Source organism: Diceros bicornis, chromosome 14 (assembly GCF_020826845.1).
Source record: "Diceros bicornis minor isolate mBicDic1 chromosome 14, mDicBic1.mat.cur, whole genome shotgun sequence".
NCBI lineage: Eukaryota > Metazoa > Chordata > Mammalia > Perissodactyla > Rhinocerotidae > Diceros > Diceros bicornis.
The window spans coordinates 20,471,338-20,496,545 of record NC_080753.1 but is presented as its reverse complement, the minus strand read 5'-3'; the positions used below and the strand labels follow the sequence as shown (position 1 = coordinate 20,496,545).

The window sequence follows — 25,208 nt, the reverse complement described above, 5'->3', positions numbered from 1 at the left end:
TGAGGTAGATTTTGAAGGCTGCTTAGAATTTCCAGGGACTGAGATAGGGTGGGGGTGGGGATACTAAGGGAATACTGAGGGAATAATGTCAACCAAACCATGAAGGTGGGAAAGTGGAGGGTCGTACAGAAAATGGAAGAGAGTCCCGTTTGACTGGATGGTCGAGTTCATGAAGGAGTAGAGAGAGAGACAGGCTGGAAGGTAAGTTGAGACAAGACGGTATTCCAGCAAACGTTTGTGGTGTGCCTAATACGGAGATCTAGAAATGTACACCTACTTGAGTAAAAAGCATGACATGAAGTCACAGAACAGGTAGGCAGTCATAAACAAGGAAAGCCTGAGGAATCAGAAAGTTGGACAAGAGAAGGATTCAGGAACCTCCATAGGCCATCTGGGCAGAACATACAACCCAAAAGTGGATCTTGATTCTAAGGCAACCTTCTGTCATAACCAGGAAACCTCTTATATTTTCCTCCTGGGACAGGAACCCATCCCAGGGCATGATCAGCCCAGGCCGGCATGGGGGAGCAGGTAAGTGGATACCCCTGACTGTAGGGGAGAGAGGGCAAAGATAAGGATAGGTCCTGGCAGGACACAGTTGGAGGCTAACCCCGGTGGCTTTGATCTAGATTCATATGTGCTAGGCCTGGGATGGCTGTACCTCTTGGAGCTGACTTCGACAGACTGAACAGCATTTTGGTAATCCGGTTCAAGTTCTGGGTCTTGGGGCTTTGGGAGGTTTGAGTCACATGCTTCAAGATCCAGGATGGCCTTGGGGCTGTTGGACCACACCAGAGGCTAAACCTTTTGAGGGAAATTATATTTGAGAAAAGTGTGCTCCAAGCTTCAGGTTTTGAGTGATACTGCCTCAGAGGCAGCCTGGAGCTGACTCTTCCTTTCCCTGCACCTCTTTGCATCAGCACTAGACTCAGTTATCAGCAGAGTGTAAGACTGGAGAGGCTAGATTTAGAGGAGCAGAACTATTCCTACTTTAAAAAGCAGAGAATTGAAGCCCTGTCTGAAGATAGAAGCATTCGGGGGGTGGTGGAATGAGGTCTCTGTGGTGATTATTTGCTGTCTGAGCCTCCTCTTCCCACTTCAGCAGGCGCGGCTTTTTACAGAAGAGTTTGGTTGGGCCCGGAGCTGGATGTGTGGAGTTAATCTGGAATTGCAGGATTCTGATTCTCAACTCATGTCTTTTCTAGCCTGGACCCAATCTTTTCAGTCTCTTTCTTCTCTGGCTCTACTAGTTCAAATAGTACCAGTAAGAGGAAAGCCTTTTTGAGATGGAGATGTTTGCTATTTGATGTGTACTTTTTGCCAGTTCTCGCTTACAGGAGTCTTACCCAATGAGAGAACCTGAGGAATATAAACATGATTTGCTTAAGGTCACTCAGAATATCAGTGGTAAAGACAATATGAGAATTCTGGAGTCAAGCATGGCAAATAAGTGGCCGCATCAGCCTCCCCATTGCACATCCCATCCCCATTTCCATCCCCAGGGCTGTCCTTGATAAATTGATCAAAACCCCTTTCATCATGCCCTCCAGGTAGGCATGCTCAATCTATTAGAATTCCCATGAGAATGACACTGAATCCCCCGCACCCTGCAGGAGACTGTGGCAGCTGACCCCCACAGCTCTGGGGCCAGGTCCTGGGCCACCATTTACTGGTCTGTAAACTTGAGGAAATCGTTTCACTTCTCTGAGCTTCAGTTTGTCATTCATCATGTGGGGTCAGTGACATTGTCTACCTCACAGGGCTGTGGTGAGGATTTGATGCCACAAAGTAAGTAGAAGTGCTTCCGTAAAGATCCTCTGCAGATGGGAGCCATTGCATCTCAGTTGTTTGGTTAGCCACTCTTTCCTCTTAGTAAAACTCATAACACCACAGAATAGTGTGAGTATTAAGTCACTTATAGGATTCCTAGGGTTGGAGCAAAGCGAAGACTGGTCTGTTAAGCAATAGCCAGTGCTGGTTCTCGGCCCATCAAGCAGCCTCGAGTCGGAGCGTTCCTAAACAATGGGTTAGTCTTGCTACCAAGCTTGAAAGAAACGCTCCTCAGATTTTTCCACTGAAGTACCCCAAAGGGCAGAGGAAACTCCAGGGCTCTTCACTGCCCCTGCTCACCCAAGGCTGTTGACACAACCGCAAACAATCCCAGCTCCCACAAGGAGAGCGTTCTCAAGTCTCTTGTTTTATCTTAAAATTCATGTGAATTTTACTCTATAATGTGCCTGTTTTTGTTTTAATATAAAAATAATGTTTTAACTTACTAATATCAGTTCAATGTCCCTCTTTACAAACCCGCCCCCATTTGTCCCCTTCTTGTATTTCATGCCCTTCTATCAGCTAGGCTTTGGTGTCTAATATATAACATCTCAACCAGTTCATAAATTTCTGCTTTTAATATAGTCTGAGTTACCACTCGCACAGACCACAGGAAAATACCAGGCTGTCCCCTCTGCACTCAGGCTTTTTTGAAAGATTTACTTAGGAACAATTTATCATTTAGTTGCAATTTTTAAAATAATCTTAATTGGCCACATATGTTATCAAATAAGAGCGGGTCTTCTAGCCTCTGCCTCCCTCTGCAGCGTCCTCCCCCAACAAGTGCGCATGCGCGGTACATTCCGCCAGGATGTCAGAAAAATCATGACGCCACTGTAGCCGATACCATCACAGGAAAGCCTCCCCCTGATTTAAGATAAGATTACTGATATTGAAGCTGTTATTTTTAGGAGGGAAAGACTATTGCTTTTAAACCTCTTTCCTTCTTTTTCCTAGTTCCTGCTCTCTTAATTGTGGCTCCATGTTGTGGTAGCCATAAGTCATTAGTGGTTTTTAATTTCTCTGAAACTGAAATAAGGTCTGAAAGGGTGGATTTGTCCCTTTTTTCCTCCTTTTTTCCTTTTTTTTTTTTCTGGCTAATCGGAGGAACGCAACCACATCTGAAGCCACTTGGCTCATTATGAATTTCATGGAAACTGATTCTCTGAAAGTGTTTCCATATGTGTGTTCCCAATATAGCCCATCCTCTCTAAATGGGAGCACAGACGTGTGCATGGGCTGGAAATGGCTTCAGGATGTGACAGAGCAGTCATATGACCGCCACGGCACCGTGGGTGGCCCCTTCTGAAAGACACGGTGTCCTGGGTGCTGGCCTTCTTCCTGCAGAGGATCTGGTTTCAAAGACTATCCACCCTTCCTAGCCTTTAAAAAGTTCTTAATCAAGGCCTAGCAAGAAGATCTCTCTCATTTTTCCTGTCTCCCCCTCAACCTTTTGGTTCCTTCCTTCTCTCTTACTCTCCCGCCCTGTATGCGCGCGCGCGCGCGCGCACACACACACACACACACACACACACACACACACACACACACACGCTCGCACATCTTCTACTGCCTACCTCCTTTTCCTTCGTAAAGAGGAAATATATTATTCCAACAATATCCTCAAAATTGGGTGGGTTTAAGGAATGGTTGAAGTTTCTGCAAATTGCCAGGTTATTTTTTTTCTCTCTCTCTCTCTCCTTCAGCATAGCATACTTTCTTAGCCTTAGGATCAGCTGGTCTCTCAGAATTTGTGAGCATGCAGTGGAAAAGTACAATTCATTACAACACGGAAAATAAATATTTATACTGGATAGTTGAGGCGCTTTTCCTCTCTTTTGCAGAACTATGGAGTTTGCTAGTCTGACCTTTCATTATCTTAGAAAAATTGATTTCAAATTCTCATTTTGCTGGTTTCTTCTCCATCAGCATGATCCATTACATTTCTCCCATATAGGGTATATTTTTCCAATTATTATCTAATGAAATTAAAAGTAAAACTAATTTAGTGATAGATACTTGGTCATTTTAGTGTAAGGGGACAAATTCAGGGAAATTAAGAAAATTGATGTAAAATCCCTTAAAACCTCAATGTGGAAAATGCAAAGTAGTATTCTGCATGTAGTCTAAAATTGACTTTTGAATAATGTTTACACAGCATTTCTGCTTCCATCATGTTGCCTGCTTGAGACTATGCTAGTAATTCATCCTTTTAACACATTTTTTTGTAGCACCCGTCTTTTGTCAGCACCATGCTATGTACTAAATAGGATCTAAAAGAAGGGTCACATGGTTCTTAGTTTGCTTTCCATTTAGTTGGAAGATGAAAATACTTATCTAAAACCAATGATAATACTTTGAAATGCATGGAGTGGTAGAATTTACATACATAAATGTTGAAGATGTATATGGTAAAGAAAAGATGATAAGCATCTGTCTACCTGGGCGGTCCTTGTGTAGTGGTGCACTTTGAAGACAGTCCTTGCTTCCCTTGGTCTGGCAGAGAGAAAAGAGGTGGCCGTGAGTCTGGGGAGAGCATGAGGTGAAGATCCTCAATATATGTCCTACCATGAAGAGGAGGGTTCAGACCATGAGGAGTAGTGGGACGTGACCTTGGAAAAGTAGAGCAGAGGACTCTGAATATGCCAACAACCTCTTCCTTATTTTCGCCCCATCATTGTAGAGTTGCTCTGTCATGCTTGTGAAAGGTGGCTGACCTGTGCTTGGGTAGGGGGTGACACCCTCTGGTTTTAAGGCTCTGCCACCTGTGTGGCCTGAAAAGGTGCTATGTAAGTGGAAAATTTTCCCCTTTCATGTGTGTTTTCATAGAATGCAGATCTAAGGAAACTCAAGGCAGATCCTCCACATTTTCCCGCTGGCCTCCTCTGTCAGGGCAGCAGAGGCAGAGCAGAACGCTGACCTGGGATAGAAAGACCACATTTTAATCTCATGATGTCACTCAGATACCCCGTGTCTCCAGGCTTCTGATTCTTCATCTATAAAGGTCATCTATGATTCTTCATGACTCTGACGTACTGGCTCTGTGTACTAGTCTAGAGATTCAGACAGTTGTGAGTTTTACCCTCTGTTACCTTTACCCCCCACTCCAAATGAATAACATGACCTTCTTGGCAGCAGTTACCCCAGGATCCTGAGAGAGACGAGTGTGCTGATGAACCTTCCTGCAGGCCGTGTGTTTCTGGCCCGGCCCTTTTTCTCCATCTCTTCTCCCCGTGGCTCCCAGTGTAGACGTAGACGCAGATATTGGCTCTAAGGATACTGCGAACAACACTGGTGGCAAAACAGAGGCGTCTGCTCAGTAGTGGCAACTGTCATTTGTGGGCCCCTGTCTGAAACGTGAGGTCAAGGGATGTCATGATGCTTGGGAAGACCTTTGAGCACTCTTTAAACAGAGTTTTACGAGGTTTTATAGGTAGAGAATGGTATTTGAATTACGTTTTAGGTTTGATGTCAGCATTGCTTAATGCTTATTATATGTATTTTTTTAATGTGTCAAAAATGTACCAGTTACTGTGCAGAGTTCCTGATCCCTCAACTAATTATTCATTCGTTCATTTATCCATCCGTCCATATGCCTACATTTAAAAAATATTTAGGCTCTTACAATGTAAAAGGTTCTGAGGGATATGAGAGGAAAATAAATGATAACCTTTACCATCCAAAGCTTACTTTATAGTTGGAGAGAACAGGCTAAGAAACAGCTAATCCTGTAAAGTAGTGACTAAGGGCCCAAAAGTGTGACATGGAAAATAAATGCTATTGGAACAGGAGTGAAATAGGAAATGATACAACAGAGCAGTGAGAGAGGGGGCAGGCAAAATGTTGTAGAAGAGAAAGAAGATTCTTAGAGGAGAGCAGCTCTTTGGAGATCTCTTATGTTCTGTGTTCCAATAGAAGGAATGCCGTGAGGGGGTTAATAAAAAAGTACTCGGGCTTTTTTTGAGATTTGTCGAAGCAGTAACTCCTGCCATTTAAAAGGCCCCAATGAAGCTTTGAAGTTAACACCTCATTGCCGAGAAGTATGATGGCTTTTCATTCTGTACCCTTATGCCCTTGCATTAAAAACATAGGACAGAGGACTCTGAACATGCCAGCTATGTTCACCTGGATTCCAGGCCCCTGTTCCTTTTCTCTACCCCAGCCTCCTCCTCAGCTGGGGCGTGTCAATTCCAGGCTTACAGGGATCAATACATGGGTACAATGTTTCTGAGCTGACAGCCCTGCATGGCAAGTACCCAGTCTAATATTCTTTTCAAACGCCCATTTCCTTTCATTTTAGAGATCTCCTTGCCCATTTTCAATCAACCATTATTTACTGAGGGCCTACTAAATGAAAAAATGGATGTTAAAGTACCAGGGAAAGGCTTAGAAATGTCAAATATTATTGTTATTAAGCCCTGAAGGAGGGGCAAGCAAGCATTAGACGGATCTCTGCCCCCAACAGCCCACTCTTCAGCTAGGAGTCCCGTGTGGCCCAAGATAACTAGCATTGGAAAGCAGTGCGTGAAGGATGCCGAGAGGGGATCACAGGCCACGAGAATAAAAGGTCAGAGGTTCTCTTTCATTCTCCCTGATCTTGATTTCACTTGTTTCTACCACACTTTCCACTTCTCTGACCCAAGAAACTTGGTTGAGTAAAGAGAGGCTATTTCCTTTTTCCCCGTAGACCTTGGGGTGAGGGGCAAGATTTTTTTACTTTTAACATTAATTTAATTTTTTTTTTTTGAGCTTCACAGGCATTTTATTAATATATTCTTCTTCATGTGCATTAGGTTGTGAAACACTGCTGCTCCTGCTGCTGTGGTAAGGAGCAGGTTCTTGCAGCTCTCTTGACGACAGCTGTATTTGTTTCCAAGCTCTCTGACTGTGGCCAGGGGTGCAGATAGGGCTCTGGAAGGGATGCATCTGTAGGAAACCAGCAGGTCCTAAGGGAATCAGACCCTTGACCTCGGTCTCCTTCATATTATGCCATGAGCAACTGAACTAGTTGCTCACTATTTAGCAGATTAGATCAAAAACAAGACCTAAAGGCATTGTTATTAGTGTCCTGAGGACCGTAACTTTCATTCGGGCAACACGTGGGCTCCAGAGGAGCCTACTTAAGTATTTTTAGGCAAATTTATTTAGGCAAATAGACTTTTAGGGCAGCAGATCTATGTATCTGTGATTTGTCAACCAGATTCCTTAAGGGTGACGAAGATTACAAAGAGGTCAGAAGTCAGAGAGGTCTGCCTAGTTGTGGCTCAGCCTCTCTCAAGCTGCATGATTTTGTAGAGTGAGTGGCTCCCCTGCCCTGGACCTCAGCTTCCCCGTTGGTCAGCGGCTTAGCTCAGTATGATCTAAGCAGTAAATGAGGGGTTTGGATTTTTCCATATCAGAGTACCCCAACTGGCAGAGGAGGGTAAGTGGGTGCCTTAGGGAATCTGGAGACATAGTCTAAATATTCACAAGTGCAAAATTTTGTCAAAGACATTTTTTATTTGTCTACAAATTCACTCAAGTGTTGGATTCTACCCCATATCACATTCATGTTTACTGTACACTGTCCCCCTGACTCCAAGTTGAGTAGAACCAGCCCACTGGGAGGATGTGCCATGTTCATCTTGGCTTCAAGGACCTCTGGGCAGTGCCGGCTTCCTTTTGTCAGGAGGTTGCAGTCAGGAGTTGTAAACTAGCTCTGAGGGGCTTCAAGGCTTAGGGCACATCACTGGGCAGTTACTGAGCCTTGGCTTTACATTTATAAAATCAGATTGGGGTAATGGGACTTCTCGAACTCTCCAGGCTTTCATCTTGGCCCTTTTAATAAGTAGATATTACGTTTTCTTTAGTTGATATAATATCTAGGTCTATGTTTTTAAGTCTGTAAATGTGTTTTTCTAGGTTTGTAATGTGACTAGTGACACAGGTATGAATAGTTTAGGGCACAATGCCAATATAACCCAAGAAGTCTAAAAAAAAATCTGAATTCATGTACAAAACAGAGATTAGAAGTTTAGATACAACCCTATTCAATTAAAGAAAATTTAATTATATCATTTGCTTCTGCAACAATTATTGTAAATAAATTGAAGATTAGGAAAGGGTTTATGGTTTTTTTTTAAGTTTAGGATTCCTTCTGTCTCCCCATCATAGATTATTATGTAAGGGATCTCATGTGATACTAGCAAGTTGTTAATATTTCTTCATACAGAGCACATTACTGTATATTTCAGAAACATTTCTTGGTAACACAAAATGACTAAGTAAATTCCAGAAAATTCTATTTTTTGTTAAGTTACAAAAATTACTGTATAATCCCTTTAAAGTCCATGTTAAATCTTTTCGCCCAGAAGGAGTTAATCCTCAAGATATTACAGTCTCAAATGACTAGAAGTGATTGGTCAAAATTCTGTAAACGTAGCAGAAATTTGTTGCATTGTTTTCTATAAACCACAACCAGAGCTCATTAATTGAAAAATGAATGTCAATTTGCATTAGCTGGCATCTATAAACCAAAAAGGTACAGTGATCCTGGCATGTGATGGATAATAAAAACATCAGCAAAATGTATCAAATAAAATACAGAAGGTGGGGAGGTGGAGGGATACATTCAGAACCATATTGGAATTTACTGGCAGGGCCCCACAGAAAGGGTTTTAATGAGGCTTCTGCATCAAAATAAGGGAAACCATATGGAATTTTAATTATGACTACGGTATATTTTAAGTACAAATACCCATGAGAAGCATTTTTTACATTGACAGGCCTATCTATGTGAGCTCGGTGCTTCTGTGGGGGGCAAACATTGATGTGTTAAGTGTGACTTATTTCCGTGTGAAATTGCTCACTTTATTCTGGTTTCTCTCACATGATCTGAGCATTGAACTTAATATGTACAGAAGTGGCCTGCCTTTAACTATTAGCTCTGCCAACTCAAGTTCACCTAGATGCCCTGCAATGAAGAGGCCAGGCGAGGGCCGTCCGTGGCCTCCGTGTAGTGCCTGGATCGTGTAAGGCAGTGCAGAAGTGTGTGGGGGGGGGACGACGTTACCTCTCATCTGCTCCCGTGTGCGATTTCTGTCATAATCACTACTTGTACATTTTCAAACTTGAGCTTGTTGGAATTTCGTACTTGGGAGGGCTTAGGTCAAGGCCAGTTGAGGATGGAGGAATTTATAAAAAGCAGAGAGTAACTGCCCAGGCTGTGTGAGTTTTGGTTCGTCATCTTGAAAGTGTTTGCTTCTGATGTTAGAAGCTGCTCGCTAGCTCTTCCCCCTCTGCTCGTGGGCCTGTGGATTCCGGGGAAGTACTTAATGGGGGGTGGGACTTCTCTGCCTCCCCCTCCCCTAAGGCTGTTGCTTCTTCTGTCTTGGACTTCACGGTGATAGAACCTTAGAGCTGGAAGGGAACTTAGAGCTCATCCCCCTCATTTTACAGATGATGACACTGCTACCTCTGACTTCTGCCTCTGGCCTTCCACTCTCAGTAAGAAGAGCCAGGCAGGTGAGACTTTTCATTGCCGGGCTGGGCTGGGCGGGGCTGTCTGATTGTACTGTCCAATTTGTGAGGAAAACTTTTGTTAACTGTATATTGCTTTTAAATTGTCACTTTTTATTACAAGTGCACATCATGGCACTTACCCCTAACATTTTATGAAGATCCCAGGCTGTGTGCATTTTAACAAAAATCAACAACTCTCAATCAGCACCTTTAAAGGAAAGTATTAGGATTATTTCTTTAATAAATGTTGTAGTATCCCAGAACAAGGGCTAAGTAAAAATGGGGCTAGTGTACCCACTACCTTAGGCCTTCGAGAATTACTAAGTGCTTTCCCTTCTAGATAAAAGCTATAGGAAAAACAAAGATGTGAAATCCAAGGAATTGGAAGATTTTAGACAGGAGCCAAATCTTAAGAACACTGGTATTATAAAAGGGCTTGTCACAATTCTGTCAATTTTAGAAAAGCATAACCCAGTCTTTAAAGATCGCAACTATAAGTTTTTAGGCATTTCATAAAACTAATGTCCACATGAAGTGGTTTATAACCATGGTTTCATGAGTTAAGCACCAGAAATATCTATAAAGGAGGTATACTGTTAGCTGTAGAAGTTAAAAGACTTTACATTTTAGGGGAAAACCATCTTTGCCTCCAGGTTACCTGTTCAAATTGGCCTGAAGCTAATTCTGTAGGATGTGGGACAGGGCCCAGTAAATGGATGATGAGGTGCCCTCCCCTTACATCTCTCCTGCATAGTGAGCCTTTTACAAAAGCTACTGTCGGTACCTGGCCTCAATCAGGTCCTACATCTCCCATCAAGACTGTAAATGCAGTGATTCCTAGGTACTAAGCCTTTTCCCCCTACTTTCAAAACCTGCTTATTTAGTTTATGACCCTTAAGGGCTAGACCCTTCCTCTACGCCCCCAGATAAGTAAGATCGTTCCGGAAAACATTGAAATCTGGTTTGAGTTTTTGAAATCTGTTACTAAAATGAAGAATAAAACAAGATTTTAAATTATTTTAAAGTTGAAAAGAAATGATAGGAACATGTTAGGGTATCTTTTTGAAGTTCCTTCATCGATGAAGGGACCCCACCAAGAGTACCAATAACAAATTGATCATTTTGGAATATCTTCGTATTGGGTTGAGAAAAAAAAACTTGTCCAACTCAGTAAAAATGTCACTTTCAAATATCTGAGGTGCAACGAGAAACAAAAAGAGAAAAAGATCAATGAAGATTCAGTCGTAAAGTCTGGTGAGTGAATCAATATGGTCAGAGTGTTGGGTTGGCTTACGCATATGACCTAGCACACGTTTGGGTTTTTAAAGCCCTTTGGGATTCTCTGGAGGTAAAGAACTTAAGGATGAATGCCACTAAGACTAAGTGAAAAAAGAAAAAGAGACTGTGTAGTGGCTGGTGCTTTTGAAGGTCTGTTTGTGGCTTGCTGTTCCTTTTTGGGAAGCTAAAGTTTTCTTTTTTCTTGTAAAAATTCTATCATTATTTTAATTGATATTTACAGATTTTTCCCCCCATCTTCTGTTATAATTTTTAGGTGCTTCAGAACTGGGCCCTTTTTCAGACCCCAGGCAGTTCCCAAGCATTTCATCCCTCACTGAGAGCCGCTTCTCCAACCCACGAATGCACTATCCAGCCACCTTTACTTACACCCCGCCAGTCACCTCAGGCATGTCCCTCGGTATGTCCGCCACCACTCACTACCACACCTACCTGCCACCACCCTACCCCGGCTCTTCCCAAAGCCAGAGTGGACCCTTCCAGACCAGCAGCACTCCATATCTCTACTATGGCACTTCGTCAGGATCCTATCAGTTCCCCATGGTGCCGGGGGGAGACCGGTCTCCTTCCAGAATGCTTCCGCCATGCACCACCACCTCGAATGGCAGCACGCTATTAAATCCAAATTTGCCTAACCAGAATGATGGTGTTGACGCTGATGGAAGCCACAGCAGTTCCCCAACTGTCTTGAATTCTAGTGGCAGAATGGATGAATCTGTTTGGCGACCATATTGAAATTCCTCAGCAATGGCCCAGCGGTATCTGGGAGCCACGTCCCAAATGTATCGATATATACATATATAGAGAGAGTGCATATATATGTATATCAATTAGCTATCTACAAAGTGCCTATTTTTTAGAAGATTTTTGCATTCACTCACTCAGTCATGATCTTGCAACCATAAGAGGGTAGATTTTGAGACGCAAAAGGCCCAAGAAAGACAATCATAACCGGGTTTCAGATTGTTTTCTATTTAAAATGTACTTTTACAAACAAAGGAAAAAGATATTTTTGTTGCTTTTGTTGTTTGATCTGTTATCATAAATAACCTGTTCATATGCCAATTCAGAGAGGTGGACTCCAGGTTCAGGAGGAGGAGGAGCAAAGCCACTTCCTCCCTGTGCTTTGAAACCACACGCCCTCCCGGTTGCGCTGTGGATGGACCAGTGCACGCTGCAGACCCGCTTACAAAGCCGGTCGAGGTGCACGTAAAGGGAGAAGAGGGAGAATGGACGCTCCCATGACGGGACGGTCCACTCGGAACAACTGTTCCAAACTTGGCTTTCAGACTTCCGCAAGTACTCATTGGAACTGTTTGGTTCGGGTTTTTTTTTTCCTACTCTAAGAAAATGACTTCAAGAATACTGGTCAGGATAGATTTATTTTACTTTTTTATACTTTTGTTTTCCTTTTCCCATTTAACCAAAAAGAAATCCCATCCCGCAAGCCCCCCTTCTCCTTTTATGCAAAACTGAAAATGGCAATACCTTATTATAGCCATAACGGTATAGATAGTGTTTGCGTTTGGCTGTGTGTTGTTTTCTTTTTTTTTAAATTATGAATATGTGTAAAATCTGAGGTAACTTGCTAACGTGAATGGTCATATAACTTTAAAGATATATTTATAATTATTTAATGACATTTGGACCCTTGAAACATTTCTTAGTGTATTGATATGTTGACTTCGGTCTCTAAAAGTGCTCTTTATTAAATAACAAATTTCTTCAGTGGGCTAGAGCCATATCTGAAATATTGCTAAGCAATTTCAGTTCATCCAGGCACAATGTGATTTTTGAAAATACTTCCATCTCCAAATATTTTAGGTGTAGCTTGTTTTTGTGATGTATGAAGGAAATGTTATGTTTAGTTCTTTCAGATCTTCCATTGCCTCTAACATAGCTTTGCCTTTTAAAGCAATAATTAGGGATTTAAGAAACAACTCTTAGCCCTTTATCACTTCTGTTGCCCTTTATCAGCATTAAATGCTGCAGTGATGTGGTTTCCTAATTTCTTTCACATAGTGATGACTCTGTCATATTAAAAAAGACAAGCACAAGTGAATCATTGAACTGCAGAAAAATGTTCTGTGGTTTCATAGTTAAAGCAAAACTCTAAATCGCCAGGCTTCATAGTGAAGACAGTCAGCTTATAGCCACGCAGGTGGCTAAGGGCTCAGTCATGATTCACATGGTACCGGAAAGCAAAATTGCACCAGGGATTCTTAACCAACCCGCCTTACCAAAGTCAGTCAGGGGAACCCAAGTCTGCCTTACCCAAAGCCCCACTGACAACTCTCCGCATAATTTGCATTTAAAGGAGCAGAATTAAATCATTGTCTTATGAGAGCAGGGTCATCTGAAGTAGCAGGAAGTTCCACAGAGAGCTGATCTGAGAGAACAGACAGCCTGTGGGGACCCATGTACAACCTCTGACATTCATATTTCTCACAGTGGAGGGGAACGGGAAGGCTGGCCATGTGGAATTGGGCGTCTGCTACTGTGTCTGGATTTGAGTTAACAACCCTCCTGTAGGATGCACTGTGACCACTCCTGGCGGCCATGGGGCAGATTCTCAAGTATGAATCTTAATCCAAGCCGGGATCATTCCATGACACTGCCAGGCAAATCCCTGCCCTCCCCCCCACAGGTCAGGGCCCCTTCATTTGAATTCTGTGCCCCCCTCAGCAGAACTTTGCGGAGATGTGCCTCCAGCCCTGAGGCCCTTGCTCTCTAGTCATTCCCAAGCCCAGCTTTGTAGGCTGCCAAGCATGGCAGGACACGGCAGTTGGACCTGTGCTTCCTGCCTGGGTGCCTCCCTGGGAATTCATCCTGACTCCTCCTAATAAAAATTGAGGGCAAAACAAAACAAAACAAAACAAAACACTTTGCCTTCTGAAGGTTGTATACCAAGTATGCTTAGATAAAGAAGCCACTTTTCTATTGCTTAAGTAAGATGGAAGTGCTAATTGATACTATTTATTGTTTGTATGTGGTAGCTTGAAGCACGCCACTGTCCATTTATTTGTAAGTGTAAAATATGTGTGTTTGTTTCAGCAGCACTTAAAAAAGCCAGTGTCTGGTTACACATTTCGATTTTAATTAATTGACATAAAAATGTTACCGCCAGTGCCAGCTGTACCCTATTTAATAATAAAGGTACTATATTTGTACATTATTTTTTAATGTTAAAAGGGCTTTTTTAAGTTTACAGTACACATACTAAGTGACGTTAGGGATGCTTTTGTGTTGAAATGTTATTATAGTGGCTGCAGGCAGCAACCCAGAAACACTTTAGAAGTTTTTTTTCTTGGGAAAAATTCAAGCACTTCTTCCTTCCACCCTCATTCCAACCACTCCAACGGGGTAATTCACATTTCTCAGATCAAATGCTACCCCTTTTTGGCCTGGAGGTTAAATTTTTCTTTTATCTTTTTTTTTTTAAAAAAGTCCTTAATTTGCACTGGGCCATGTGTATGATTTGTGATTTCAAGACCAAAGCAAAGCCTTACTACTACTACTACTCTATTTCAGGTTAAAATAGCACAGTCTTTAGGTAGCATCAGCGTTGCTGGAGTTAACAGTGTGACCAACACAGCCACTTTTCTGTCTGTTTCAGTTGTCTCACACATTTTAACCTATGTCAGAGTTCCAGGACAGGTACCACAGCTTCGGTTTTAGATTAGTGGAATGACATCCCGCCTGGAACTGAGAGACTCAACAGATCAGCTGTTGTTTGCTCTTTGGACTGTCTTCCGCACCAGGGCCTTTTAAAAATGAGCCGAGAAATCCACACCATTAGAGACCATCGTTGCAAATTCAGAGGGGAGGAGATGTGTGTGCTGGCTGAAAGAGTTCCCTCCATTCCCAGGACAGGGACTGACTCAGAGTCTAGGTTAATACATGGAAACACAAAGCATTAGCACAAACAATGATCAAATCTATGATATTTGAAAGAACAATAATACATAAAATAAATAAAAGACGACTCTTCCAAACCTTGAATTTGTTGTTCTTAAAAAGATAATGCATTTAAAAAAATATTTTCTATGTGAGAATTTTTTAGATGTTTGTTTACTTCATGTTTACAAATAACTGTTTGCTTTTTAATGCAGTACTTTGAAATATATCAGCCAAAACCATAACTTACAGTAATTTCTTAGGTATTCTGAATAAAATTCCATTTTTCTGGATATGCTTTACCATTCTTAGATTTCTGTGGAACAAAAATATTTGTAGCATTTTGTGTAAATACAAGCTTTTCATTTTTATTTTTTCCAATTGCTGTTGCCCAAGATTTGCTTTCCATGCACATATTGTACAAATTCTGCTTTGTGCCACAGGTCATGATTGTGGATGAGTTTATTCTTAACTTCAAAGGGACTATTTGTATTGTATGTTGCAACTGTAAATTGAATTATTTGGCATTTTTCTCATGATTGTAATATTAATTTGAAGTTTGATTTTAATTTTCAATAAAATGGCTTTTTTGGTTTTGTTATGTGTGTACATTGGGTCTTTTCTCATCCGCGGCTTCCTCTCTACTCTGACGCCTACTCCTGCCTACGCCTGGGCACTTACTGGCCGTAGGACTTGCCAGGGCTGGTTGAGAAGAGATCTTATATTACTGGTGAGAGGAAAGAAAATCTTGGTAAGCGCTGGGTCTTGTTTTGTCCTGCTCCTAATGGGTGGGCGAAGAATCTAGCCATGAACCCACTTCCTTATCATCCTGTGTCTAAAGGAAGGCGTGCTCCCCCCATCCTTGGGTAAAGCCCCTTATTCCAGCTATGGGACCAGTCAGGGCGTAAGGACAGTAGCCTTGATGGTTCCATGATTCTAATCTCTGGGCACATGAACGGGGCCCGGCAGTGACCCCCCTGGCTGTAGTCACAAGCTCTCAGGCGGCCCAGCCATAGGGGATCATCTATTTTCCTTCCCACATCTCTTTTGGGTTCTTAAAAAGAAGGTCACCCAAAGCCCAAGGATGAGTAAAAGCGGACCTTGGTCTGGAGACCTCTAGCCTCAGAAAAGTTCTACTAGCGGGCATGACTATGGTTTGGAGATTTTTTTTTTCTGGGCCATTGTTTATTTTTGGTAAGTCCCTCCCCTGAGATGAAGTTGAGGGCCTGGGGTAGAGTGGTTGCTTTCTTTAGGTCCTGCACTTTCTGTACGCCTTGGCTTACCACAGTTCTAAAAGAGGGACCAGGAAACCGTGGTGCAGAGAAGCTCAGTCCTGGCCAGTGGGCCCCATCACACTAAGAGTTAGAGGCATCCTTTCAGAAGATCTGCTCATTCTTACCCCTTTGACACTGTTTTCCGAGAAATCTTGGAAATAGCTAATTTCTAAGACTAGAAGACATCCTAAAAGCACTTGGGTGAACTTAGGCCAGAGAACTTGTCTGCAACTCTTTGAGGATGTATATTTATCCTTTTAAATGAAACATCTGTGTGACTTTAAAAGGCATTGCGTGGGAGGTGGGCATAGTGGTTTTCTCGTCCTCTCCAGCTTTCTCCAGCAGCATGGTTTAGGGCAAATCACTTCACACCTCTAGGTTTCAGTTTCTTGGTTTATGGAAGGGCATTGGGCTAGATCTCCGCGCTGTTGACATTCCAGGCTGGATAATTCTTTAGTGTGTGTGCAGGGAGTGCTGTCCTGTGCATTGTAGGATGTTGAGCAGCATCCCTGGCTTCTACCTACTCGATGCCAGTAGCACCTGCCCAGGTGTGACAATGAAGAATGTCTCCAGACATTGCCAAATCTCCCCAGGAGGGCAAAATCGCCCCAACGGAGAATCACTGGGCTAAAGGCTCCCTCTGAATTCTCAGGTCAGGCTTTATTGACAGAGCTGGTGTGAGAATACATTGCTCATTAAAACAGGATAGCCAGGCAGAAGACTGAGGGGCTCCCAGTGGTGGATGTACATCAACCTTTCCTGCCCCTTCGCCTGATGGCCCCCTGAGGTTTGGTGTGTTGTGAGGCAGGCCCTGGCTTTCGTGTCTGCACTTCTTCCCTCCTCCCAGCGTCACGGGCTGTGCAGCAGTGAACAGCACAGCTGTGGGGCTCTCTTAGGCCTGAGCTGCTTGACCACATTTATCATGGCTGCTTCTGTTTCTCGCCGGAAAAGACAGGCAGAAGAGGAAAGCAATTTCTCCAGTGTTTTTGACCCTTTGTGCCCCCTGCCCCCCAAATATTTAGTCATCAGACATTTCTTGGAGAGTGGGTGTTTCCTGCTAACTCAATCCCGGCCGAGACTGGCCCAATAAACACCTCAGCTCTCAGTCGCAGAGTTTATTTGGCTGGGAAATGGGTATTGCCATGTAAACAGGAAGCCCCCTGAAGTTATTATCTACAGATGCAGTTGAAGAGCCACATGTTTATATTTATGGGATTTGAGAACAGTCTGCAAAGGCAAGGGAGGAGGTGGAGGAAGCCCTCATTCACAGACAGACAGAGCAGGGCACACAGATCTTCATGAACTGAGTTTTCATTGCCTCTGGAAACGGGTGGTTAACAATAATGACACAGCCAAGATCCACGGCAGAACTGGAGGGACTGGCTTGTCCGATTTAAGCAAACAACCCCACCTAGATACTCAGGTTAACAGCAGGCAATCCAGTCCACGGGCCGCTCTGTCCCAATTATTTAAAATCATTTTAGAGACCAGTCCTAGGAAACAACAGTTTGGGAGCATCTGAAAGGTGTAGGGAGTTTAGGATAAAACTGCCATCTTATAGTCTCTAAGTTTTCTGGGGACACATAAGCTGACAGCCATGGCTTTAGTGAGTGTGGGCCAGCTCACCTATGAGATCCCAGGCAAACTCATGCATTTGCTCCTCGAGTCAGTTCCTAAGGGCCTGGGAAGGACAGCTTTGTGTGTGAGTGTGCAATGTCTGAGCTGTCCGGGTGTTGGTGCAGAGAACGTGCAGGTGGTGAGACAGCTGGCCTGCACACTAGGCCTAGGGACACCGGGTGACTCCAATTTATCTCCCCTCGCCTCTGCTCTTCCTTCAGTGGCTCTCTCCTCTGGCCTGGAGAAGGTGCTTCAGTAAGGCCAGGGAGGAACGATACATGGATAGCTGATGCTCTGTACGTAAATTATGAGCTCTGAGCATAGGCAAGGGAATCTCTCCCCTCCTGGCCACCATTCCTGTGCACTCCAATAAGCCTCTTTGTGGCTTCCCAGCGGCATCCCAGCAGTAGCTATTTAATCAGGAGGTCTTGGACAAGAAGTTTTAAAACAAGTTCTGCATCAAAATTTAGCAAATAAAAGGATCCACTGCAGACGCAAAGGGTAATATACTAGAGTGTGTGTGTGTGTGTGTGTGTGTGTGTGTGTGATGTGTGCATGCATGCCTGAAGGGAGGGAAGGAGGGAGGGAGGAGGTTGGAGGGCTGGAAAGAGGTGTCTGAGCAGCCTTTTGGAGAGAGAGGAAGCTCACCACGTACACAGCGCTCCTTGACACAGCTTGGATGTTTGTTATTCATGCAAATTCTGCGAAAAAGCACCACCTTCCTCCCGCAAGTCTTGAAGAAGCCGTTACTCTTCTTCAAATAGGTTATTTAGAGGGGACAAGGGACACTGGATGGCCCCTGAGATGTCAGGAGCACGGTGAAGCTGACCTTTAAGAAGGAGTTATTATGAATTTTTGTAAAGCTTTTATTCAAAAGCTTTCTGTGACTCAGCCGGTCCTGCTGTTCAGACATGCTCAGCCAGTTGGAAAGCAGAAGGATCAAGTTTCTGGAAACCCACTTAACTTTCACTAAAACTTATTTTAATTCGTTTTCTTATTATCTTGTTGCAGTGATGTCTGGCTACTTACTGGAGTTTTCTGGAAAACTTGCTTTATGTTTTAGCATTGCGAACGTAGCTTACTTCTTGATTGCTATCTTTTTGTCCCAGATCATTCTGTCCCACTCCATAGCCAATAGGAAGGGAAGAATTTACCCCCACCTGTCATTCTTATAAAGAAATCAAGACCATATGGCAAAATGCTAAAAAAAAAAAAAAAAAAAAAAAATGGGGAAGGGCAAGCAAAAGTTCTTCCACACAAGCCCCTCAAGAACTAGTCTTGTCTCCACAACATTAAATGAGACCAGAACACAAAATTGCGACCAGGTCTCTCATGGCCTTGTACTCCTTAGGCCTTAGGCCATTTCTCCTGCAGAACCATAAGTACCAGAGTTAGCCTGGATGTGGAAAATGGAAGTGAGACATAGCAGCCTTAGTGGAATTAGGAGATACAGGATATGGTGGCAGAGCTTAGGGTGTGTTTGAGAGATAGGGTACCAGGAACTCCCAAAACACAATTGGATGATGGATTGATGTAAACGTGCAAATTTATTCTTTAAAAACACCAAAAAGCAAACAACAAAACCACATGTCACAGATAATTGTGGGAGTATTAATACAACGGTTTTATGATTTAAGTCTCCTTGGACATCTTTTCCTTCCTAAATTAGGTCATTTATTTTTTATAACTCCATCCATCTCTGACAGTGACACAACTCTGACCAGTTTCGCTTTCTGTTTCTCTGTGTTTCTCTTTATTTTTCTGCCCTCAAAGGAGAGGAGCCTTCTGTGGCATCATGACATATTCCAGTAATGCCTTAGTCTGGTTCTGTTTTCTCTAACAGTCATTTAATATTTAAATCTTGAAAATCATAGTGACCTTTCTCCTTTTTCACAGTGTGCTTAAAAAATCTTTTTTGTGTGTGGATTTGGGGGCGTAGAAAATGTGACTCCTTATCGAAATCTTCCTATTAGTGGTTTCACAGATGAGAAACACAGAGATTATTATTGAATATAATTCTCAACCACAACTTCTGGAACACGAACCGTGAACTCAGGTTGTGCAGGGGGAGACCGATGGACCAACTTTCATTCCTCATGGGCGTGAGAGGGAGAGAAGTATTCAAGAAGGAAGAAGTGTGGAACTTTAGCAAGGAGTTAAGTGGTTAATGGGAACTAAGTTTTTTTATTGGCTAATAAAACCTCTCAGGGTTTTTCATATTATATGGTTCCTTCAGGCTCCTAGCCCAATGCTTAAAAAAAGAAAAAGACAAAAACAACAACAAAAAGCTGGAGCCTAAATACCGATGTCGTCCCAGTCTTGTTTACTTTTTCATTTCCGCAGTTGTAAAAAAAAAAAAAAAAAAATTCCTCTGGTAGTTCAACTTTATCACACTGCAGGAGCGGGTCAGCGTTTGAACAACTCCAATGATTCCTGCCTCCCAGGGAAAGGAAAAAGTCAGCTTTGTCTTTCTGTTTCGGAAAAAGGAGACCACGATGCCAATGATGGATGCATCAGGAAATTTTAAAATGAAAGCCATAGGGGGAGGAGGGAGAGGAGATATTGAACCGAAACACAGCTCTGGAATCCTGAATGCAAATGATCTCTGTCCTTTTATTACCAGTGGTTCTCCCAACAGAGCAGGATGTTCTTGTTTTTAATAATAGCCAGACCAGATGCTAAATTCTCCTCGGCAACATGCTGTATAAGTGAGAAGGCAAACAGCTGATTCCTGTTAAGATGAACACCAGGAGAATAAGCCAGAAAGTATGAGAATTCTCTGGAGGTTTTTGCTTTGTAAACCCCTGTTTGGCAGAAAGATCACAGAATCCAAACTGAAAACACAGTGTGTCCTCCTGCGCCCGTCCCTCATCTGAGCGGCTTGCTGGGGGCCTTGGAGCCTCCTGCCTTCCATCCAGCCCTTTCCTAAGTTATCCAGAACACCGGCTCACAGGTTCCCCAAGAGGGAAAGTCGGAAGCCCTGAGCCCTTTGGCTTTCAATGACTGTAGAAAAATACTCATCAATAGGAGGAATTTTTTACTTGCTCCTTGCCATAGAAAATAGTGAAATCCTGAACGTCAGCCAATAATTTTAAAATGGCATCTTTGTTCCATCTTTTTCACTCCCTTCTTCCCCCTGTCAGAGTCCATCACATCTCTCAGTTATTATTTTGTTTTAGGATATGCCACACACCCAAGATACTGCTTTCTTCTTTCCCAGGTTGCTGCCAGAGCCGGTGTGGGGCTCTGCGGGGCCAGGCTGACAAAGCAGACACAGTGCTGGTTCAGGCCACCTCAGAATGCCCCCAGAAGTCAGTTCCCAGAGAGCAGGGTACCCCGTGGGAGGGGTCCACACAGAGGTCTCTGACGGTCTCTCCTTGGGGCTTTCCTCTCGAGGCCTGCAGGGGAGTGAATGGGAGAAGGAAGGGTGTTAGGAGCAGGTAGACAGGCTCCTACCAGCAATAGTCCCCTTTGTTACTGTTCCTCCTCAACCCTCCTTCCTCCTTTCCCCAAGTGCCACTCCCTCCCCTGCAATGTACCAAGGGCACAGTAGCTACCCTTTTCTCCCTATTTTCTTCCTCCAGAGCTGTCCTTGAAGCTCACTTGGCCCTGATGGCACCAGTATGAACATCCTGGGGAGAAAGGAATGGGGACCAAAGATGATTTCCCTCCTTCACCTCTTAGGATGGCACTGAAGGCCATTGTTTTAATTTCCTTTTGGGGAAAAGTCATATTTGGTCCTGGTAGCATGATTGAATAATAATGATAATAATTAATAATATTTAAGTTTTATTGCACACTTGGCTATGTGCCTGGCACTTTGCTTAATATTTCGCAGGCCTTATCTCAATCTTCCCAGCAACCTATGAAGAAGTTAGTACCATTTTTATCCCCATTTTACTGATGAGGAAACTGAGGTTCAAACTTGCCCAAGGTTACACAGCTATTAAGACTCAAGCCTAGATCTGCCTGATTCCAAAGACTGTGTTCCTAAGCTAAAACTTTAGACACAATCTGCTTTATCATCTATTTAATGGAGGTTATGAGAAGTAAATGAGTTAATGAGACATGAAAGTACTTAGCAAAGTGTCCAGCACACAATAGATATAAAATAGATGGTATCTATTATTCTTATTCATAGTAATTGATTATTTTTAAAAGCATAAACAAAATTTTCAATTAGTTTGAATCACAATAGAGTGGTTTTTTAGCACAAGTCGAACAGTTTTTTAAAAATACTATTTTAACATTTTAAAAAATGTTGCTCTTTGAAAGTAATATTTTTCTATATAATTTATAAACTATTTTTCTACTGAACATCATGGCTAAGTTTGGCAATTGGCTTACCAGGGGCTCCTTCCCTGAAGGAGCTCAGGGACCTCATATCACATAAACCATAAATATAAAACACATTGACACATTCAGAACGGAAATGTTGACCCTACCCCAACCCTAATCCCCAATCTGTAATCTCTTCCAAGGTTTTCCATTTACGTGTGTTGAGTCTCGTGTAAATGTTGCTACTGGAAAACTTAATTTGAATTTAATTTGGCAGCATTGGCCTCATCTAACGAGAGAAAGACCCAAGCCAAGAAATTCCTGTCAACCTCAGCTCTTACCTTTCCAGGACTGGCTCTGGGGTCCTCCTCACCACCTGATGAAGGGACAGCCCCAGGCCCCCCATTCCTGAACTGGCATCACTAAGAGGCAATGCTGTGCAGTAGAGAGAGCTGACCTGGGGAGCCGGAGGCCTCAGGAAACCTGGCTGCAGCCTGAAATGGAACACCTGGTGTGTGCAAGGCTGTGTGCACTTGTGCATGGGCCGGGAGGAACTCGGGACTGGGGCATCAGTGTTCCCTGCCCTGAATCCTTTAAACCTCTTACACTGAATAGGTAGACTTCTTTCCAACTACCTTAAAGCATTTTACAAACTACTTCCTTGAATCTACTTTATATGGAATTAATATCCTATTTTACTGAAATCCTGGAGAACAGAAATGACCTCTCTCCCTCTCACCCTCTCTGCCTTCTTTTCTTTCACCGTTCTGCAAATATTTATCGAACACCTATTACAGGCAGAGCAATATGCTAGAAGGCTTGCCACCATTAAAAAGCATATTGGAAAGCATCTTTGTTCAACCTAATCCATTCCAATAAAGGCCATTCTTTATTTAAGCAAATTCATGAATGCTGCAGATTGCCAAAAAGTTAGCAATTAGTTTCTAGAGAGATTTTAGATAGTTTTGATTTCTGCTTATAGCCAATTTCATTTCCCATTTCTCATTTCCTAAAATACTCAAGTATTTATAAGGCACTTGGCATCTATATTTAGTCATACAAGCCTTTCATTTCCACCACAATATATGGGGGGCTTGGTGTTTAAAAAGTGGGTGATTTACATACAATCAAAGAGGGAAGAGTTGCCCTTCCATTTTCTCCTCCCTCTTGTAGCAGCCATGCAGCCAACTCTGCATTAAGGGGTTGAGTGGTGTATTGAAAGGGGGAAGCAGAAAGCGACAAAAAGATCTGGGTTCCAGATCCTTAACCCCTGCTAACTAAACGTGTGACCTTGAACAAGCCACTTAACCCCTCTTGACCTTCTCCTTAAGTGTGGGAAATAATATACTACCTACCAGATGGTATGTTACTGGACCATGCGGTAACTCTTACCTATAGATTTGGAGTGGCTTTTAGACTGGAGAAATTACGGGGAGTTTTAAGAGGTGCAGCTACGGTCTGCCCAGCATTAGGAGAGAGAATAAGGTCCGTTGTTTCTCAGAGAATTGGCAAAAATGGCCATTTTGTAGAGGATGAGGAAATGGAATCCCAGAGAGGTCAAATCACTTATGCAGGATCACCATGTAGAGAGATGAGGGGAAATGTAGAAAGATATTTATATGCAGGCAGATAGATGTCCAAGGGCTGGGCATCTATTTCCAAGGAGTTCTACTCATTCATTGGAGGAGACATCTCCTTTCTTCATAATAGCAGCATCTTCTTCATTATCTTTTCATTAAGCACTAACACTTATGTACTTTTCTAGTTTTTATGAACCTATTTCATTTGTTATAAACTTAGGCAAACTGATTCTGTTAAAAATTTCTTATACTCATGTAAATTAATTTCTAACATACCTTGCTCCAGCTAACCTCATTGAAAAAGACCTGCTGTATACGTTACTTCAAAAAAAACAGATAAAGTGATATGCCAGGCCTGACAGTGAGTGAGAACTTCAGTCTAAGAGCATCAGTGCCATTCCATCCCGGACAAAGATGATCTCTCCACTGGCAACATGCTTCAAGTTGATTGTCCCTTAGGGGACAAGATGGTCCCTTGCCCTTAATGCTAAGAGTGGATGTCATGGCCTTGTTGTGGTCAAAGGTCTTTCTATTTGCTGTTTCATACTCTGGCTGTAGAGATGAGGCCACACTCTTGACTTCGCTACGTGATATCCTAGCCACCTAAACAAATGGAAACATGACAGCTAATCTTGAAAAAAGATAAACTTTTCATCTCATTTTTACCTTTTATCTACTTACTATCTGGGTTATCTATAACCCACGTCTCTTTAATTTAAAAGATGCAAGAGGAAAACCATGCTAATGGGGCAATGATGGAACACACAGGTGTTAGGTGTAGTGTTGTTAAACATAACTTACAACGTAGTTACTCGCTTGATCGCTGTTTAATGATAGAGACAACCTCATTGTGCCAGGTGATTATCAGACAAAAGTGCTAAGCCATTTGCAGGGCAGAAGGAGGTGGAGGGCTGAGAGGAGAAAGAATTTGTAGTTTCACTCTATGCCTTGCTTGAGAGAATAGTTGTCATTGCTTTGCTTCACAATCCCCAACTCTCATCTGGTCTTAAGGGAGGGGCTGCATTTTTATTCATTCAATAAGTACTGATTGAACACTTACTAGAAAATGATAGGAATGACAACTAACGAGGCATACCCCTATCCTCAAGGAGCTCACCACCTGCTAAGAGAGACAGAGAAATAAACCTGTAAGTGACAATAGAATGCAGCAGTGCCCTAACAGAGATGCAAACCAAGGGTAGAGGAGCCCCAAGGAGGCAGCAACTCCTGGCCAAGGCAGGAAGCTGACATTTGAGCTGGATCTGGAAGGATGAGTAATTCCTTGCAATTCTGGGTCTGCAGCAGCTGGGATGTGGGGTCAGCCCCACATCTACCCTGCAGTGCAGTACCTGGGAGTAGACAAATCCCCCCACCACGGAGATCCCATGTAGAGAGTTCCAGAAAGAGAGCGAGATAGCGCCCCCAGGCTCTGTGGTGCTCTGTAGGCTGGCAAACCACGCGTCTATTAATAAAACGAGCTAGAGGGGTTCTCAAAGGGGTTAGAGTGGTGGAGTGGGGTGAGCAGTATCCGAATCTCTGTGGGATACGAGTCATACTTCAGAAAACCATATTCAATATTAGAATAAGTAAAAACCAAAAGAAATACCTATGTTATCGAAATATAGAACAGGAAGAAAAAAATGTGAGATCTTAATGTTTATCAAAAGAGGCCATCAATATAAAAAAATGTTGAGAGATAATAGCATAACATATCAAATTTCTGGTACAGACTGTAGATATATTTTATCCAGTTGCTTGCTCTGCACCTAGCGGCAAGTGAACTGGAGTCTGGATGAGAGAATGAGGGGTAATTTGGCGCATAGGACCCTTCAGCATTCAACAGGGAAAGGTGACAAGTATAAATGGTTGGGATAAGTTTATGCTCTGGATGCTCACACATTCAAAGAACGTCATGAGAGCTATGCCCATGACTGAC

At 42.9% G+C, this 25,208-nt stretch overlaps 1 protein-coding gene across 2 annotated transcripts in view; it reads left to right on the top strand.

The window, feature by feature from the left end:
• Window positions 1-15,122, top strand: part of RUNX2 (RUNX family transcription factor 2) — a 124,259-nt gene extending 109,137 nt beyond the window's left edge. Inside the window, exons 6-7 of one of the 2 annotated variants that reach the window (XM_058554225.1) lie at window positions 9,268-9,333; window positions 10,883-15,122. In XM_058554225.1, coding sequence (XP_058410208.1) covers window positions 9,268-9,333; window positions 10,883-11,361 — 545 coding nt within the window. In that variant the 3' untranslated portion in view covers window positions 11,362-15,122. The remainder of the gene's footprint in view (window positions 1-9,267; window positions 9,334-10,882) is intronic. The other variant, XM_058554226.1, reaches the window with a different exon arrangement.
• The last annotated feature ends 10,086 nt before the right edge of the window (window positions 15,123-25,208 follow it).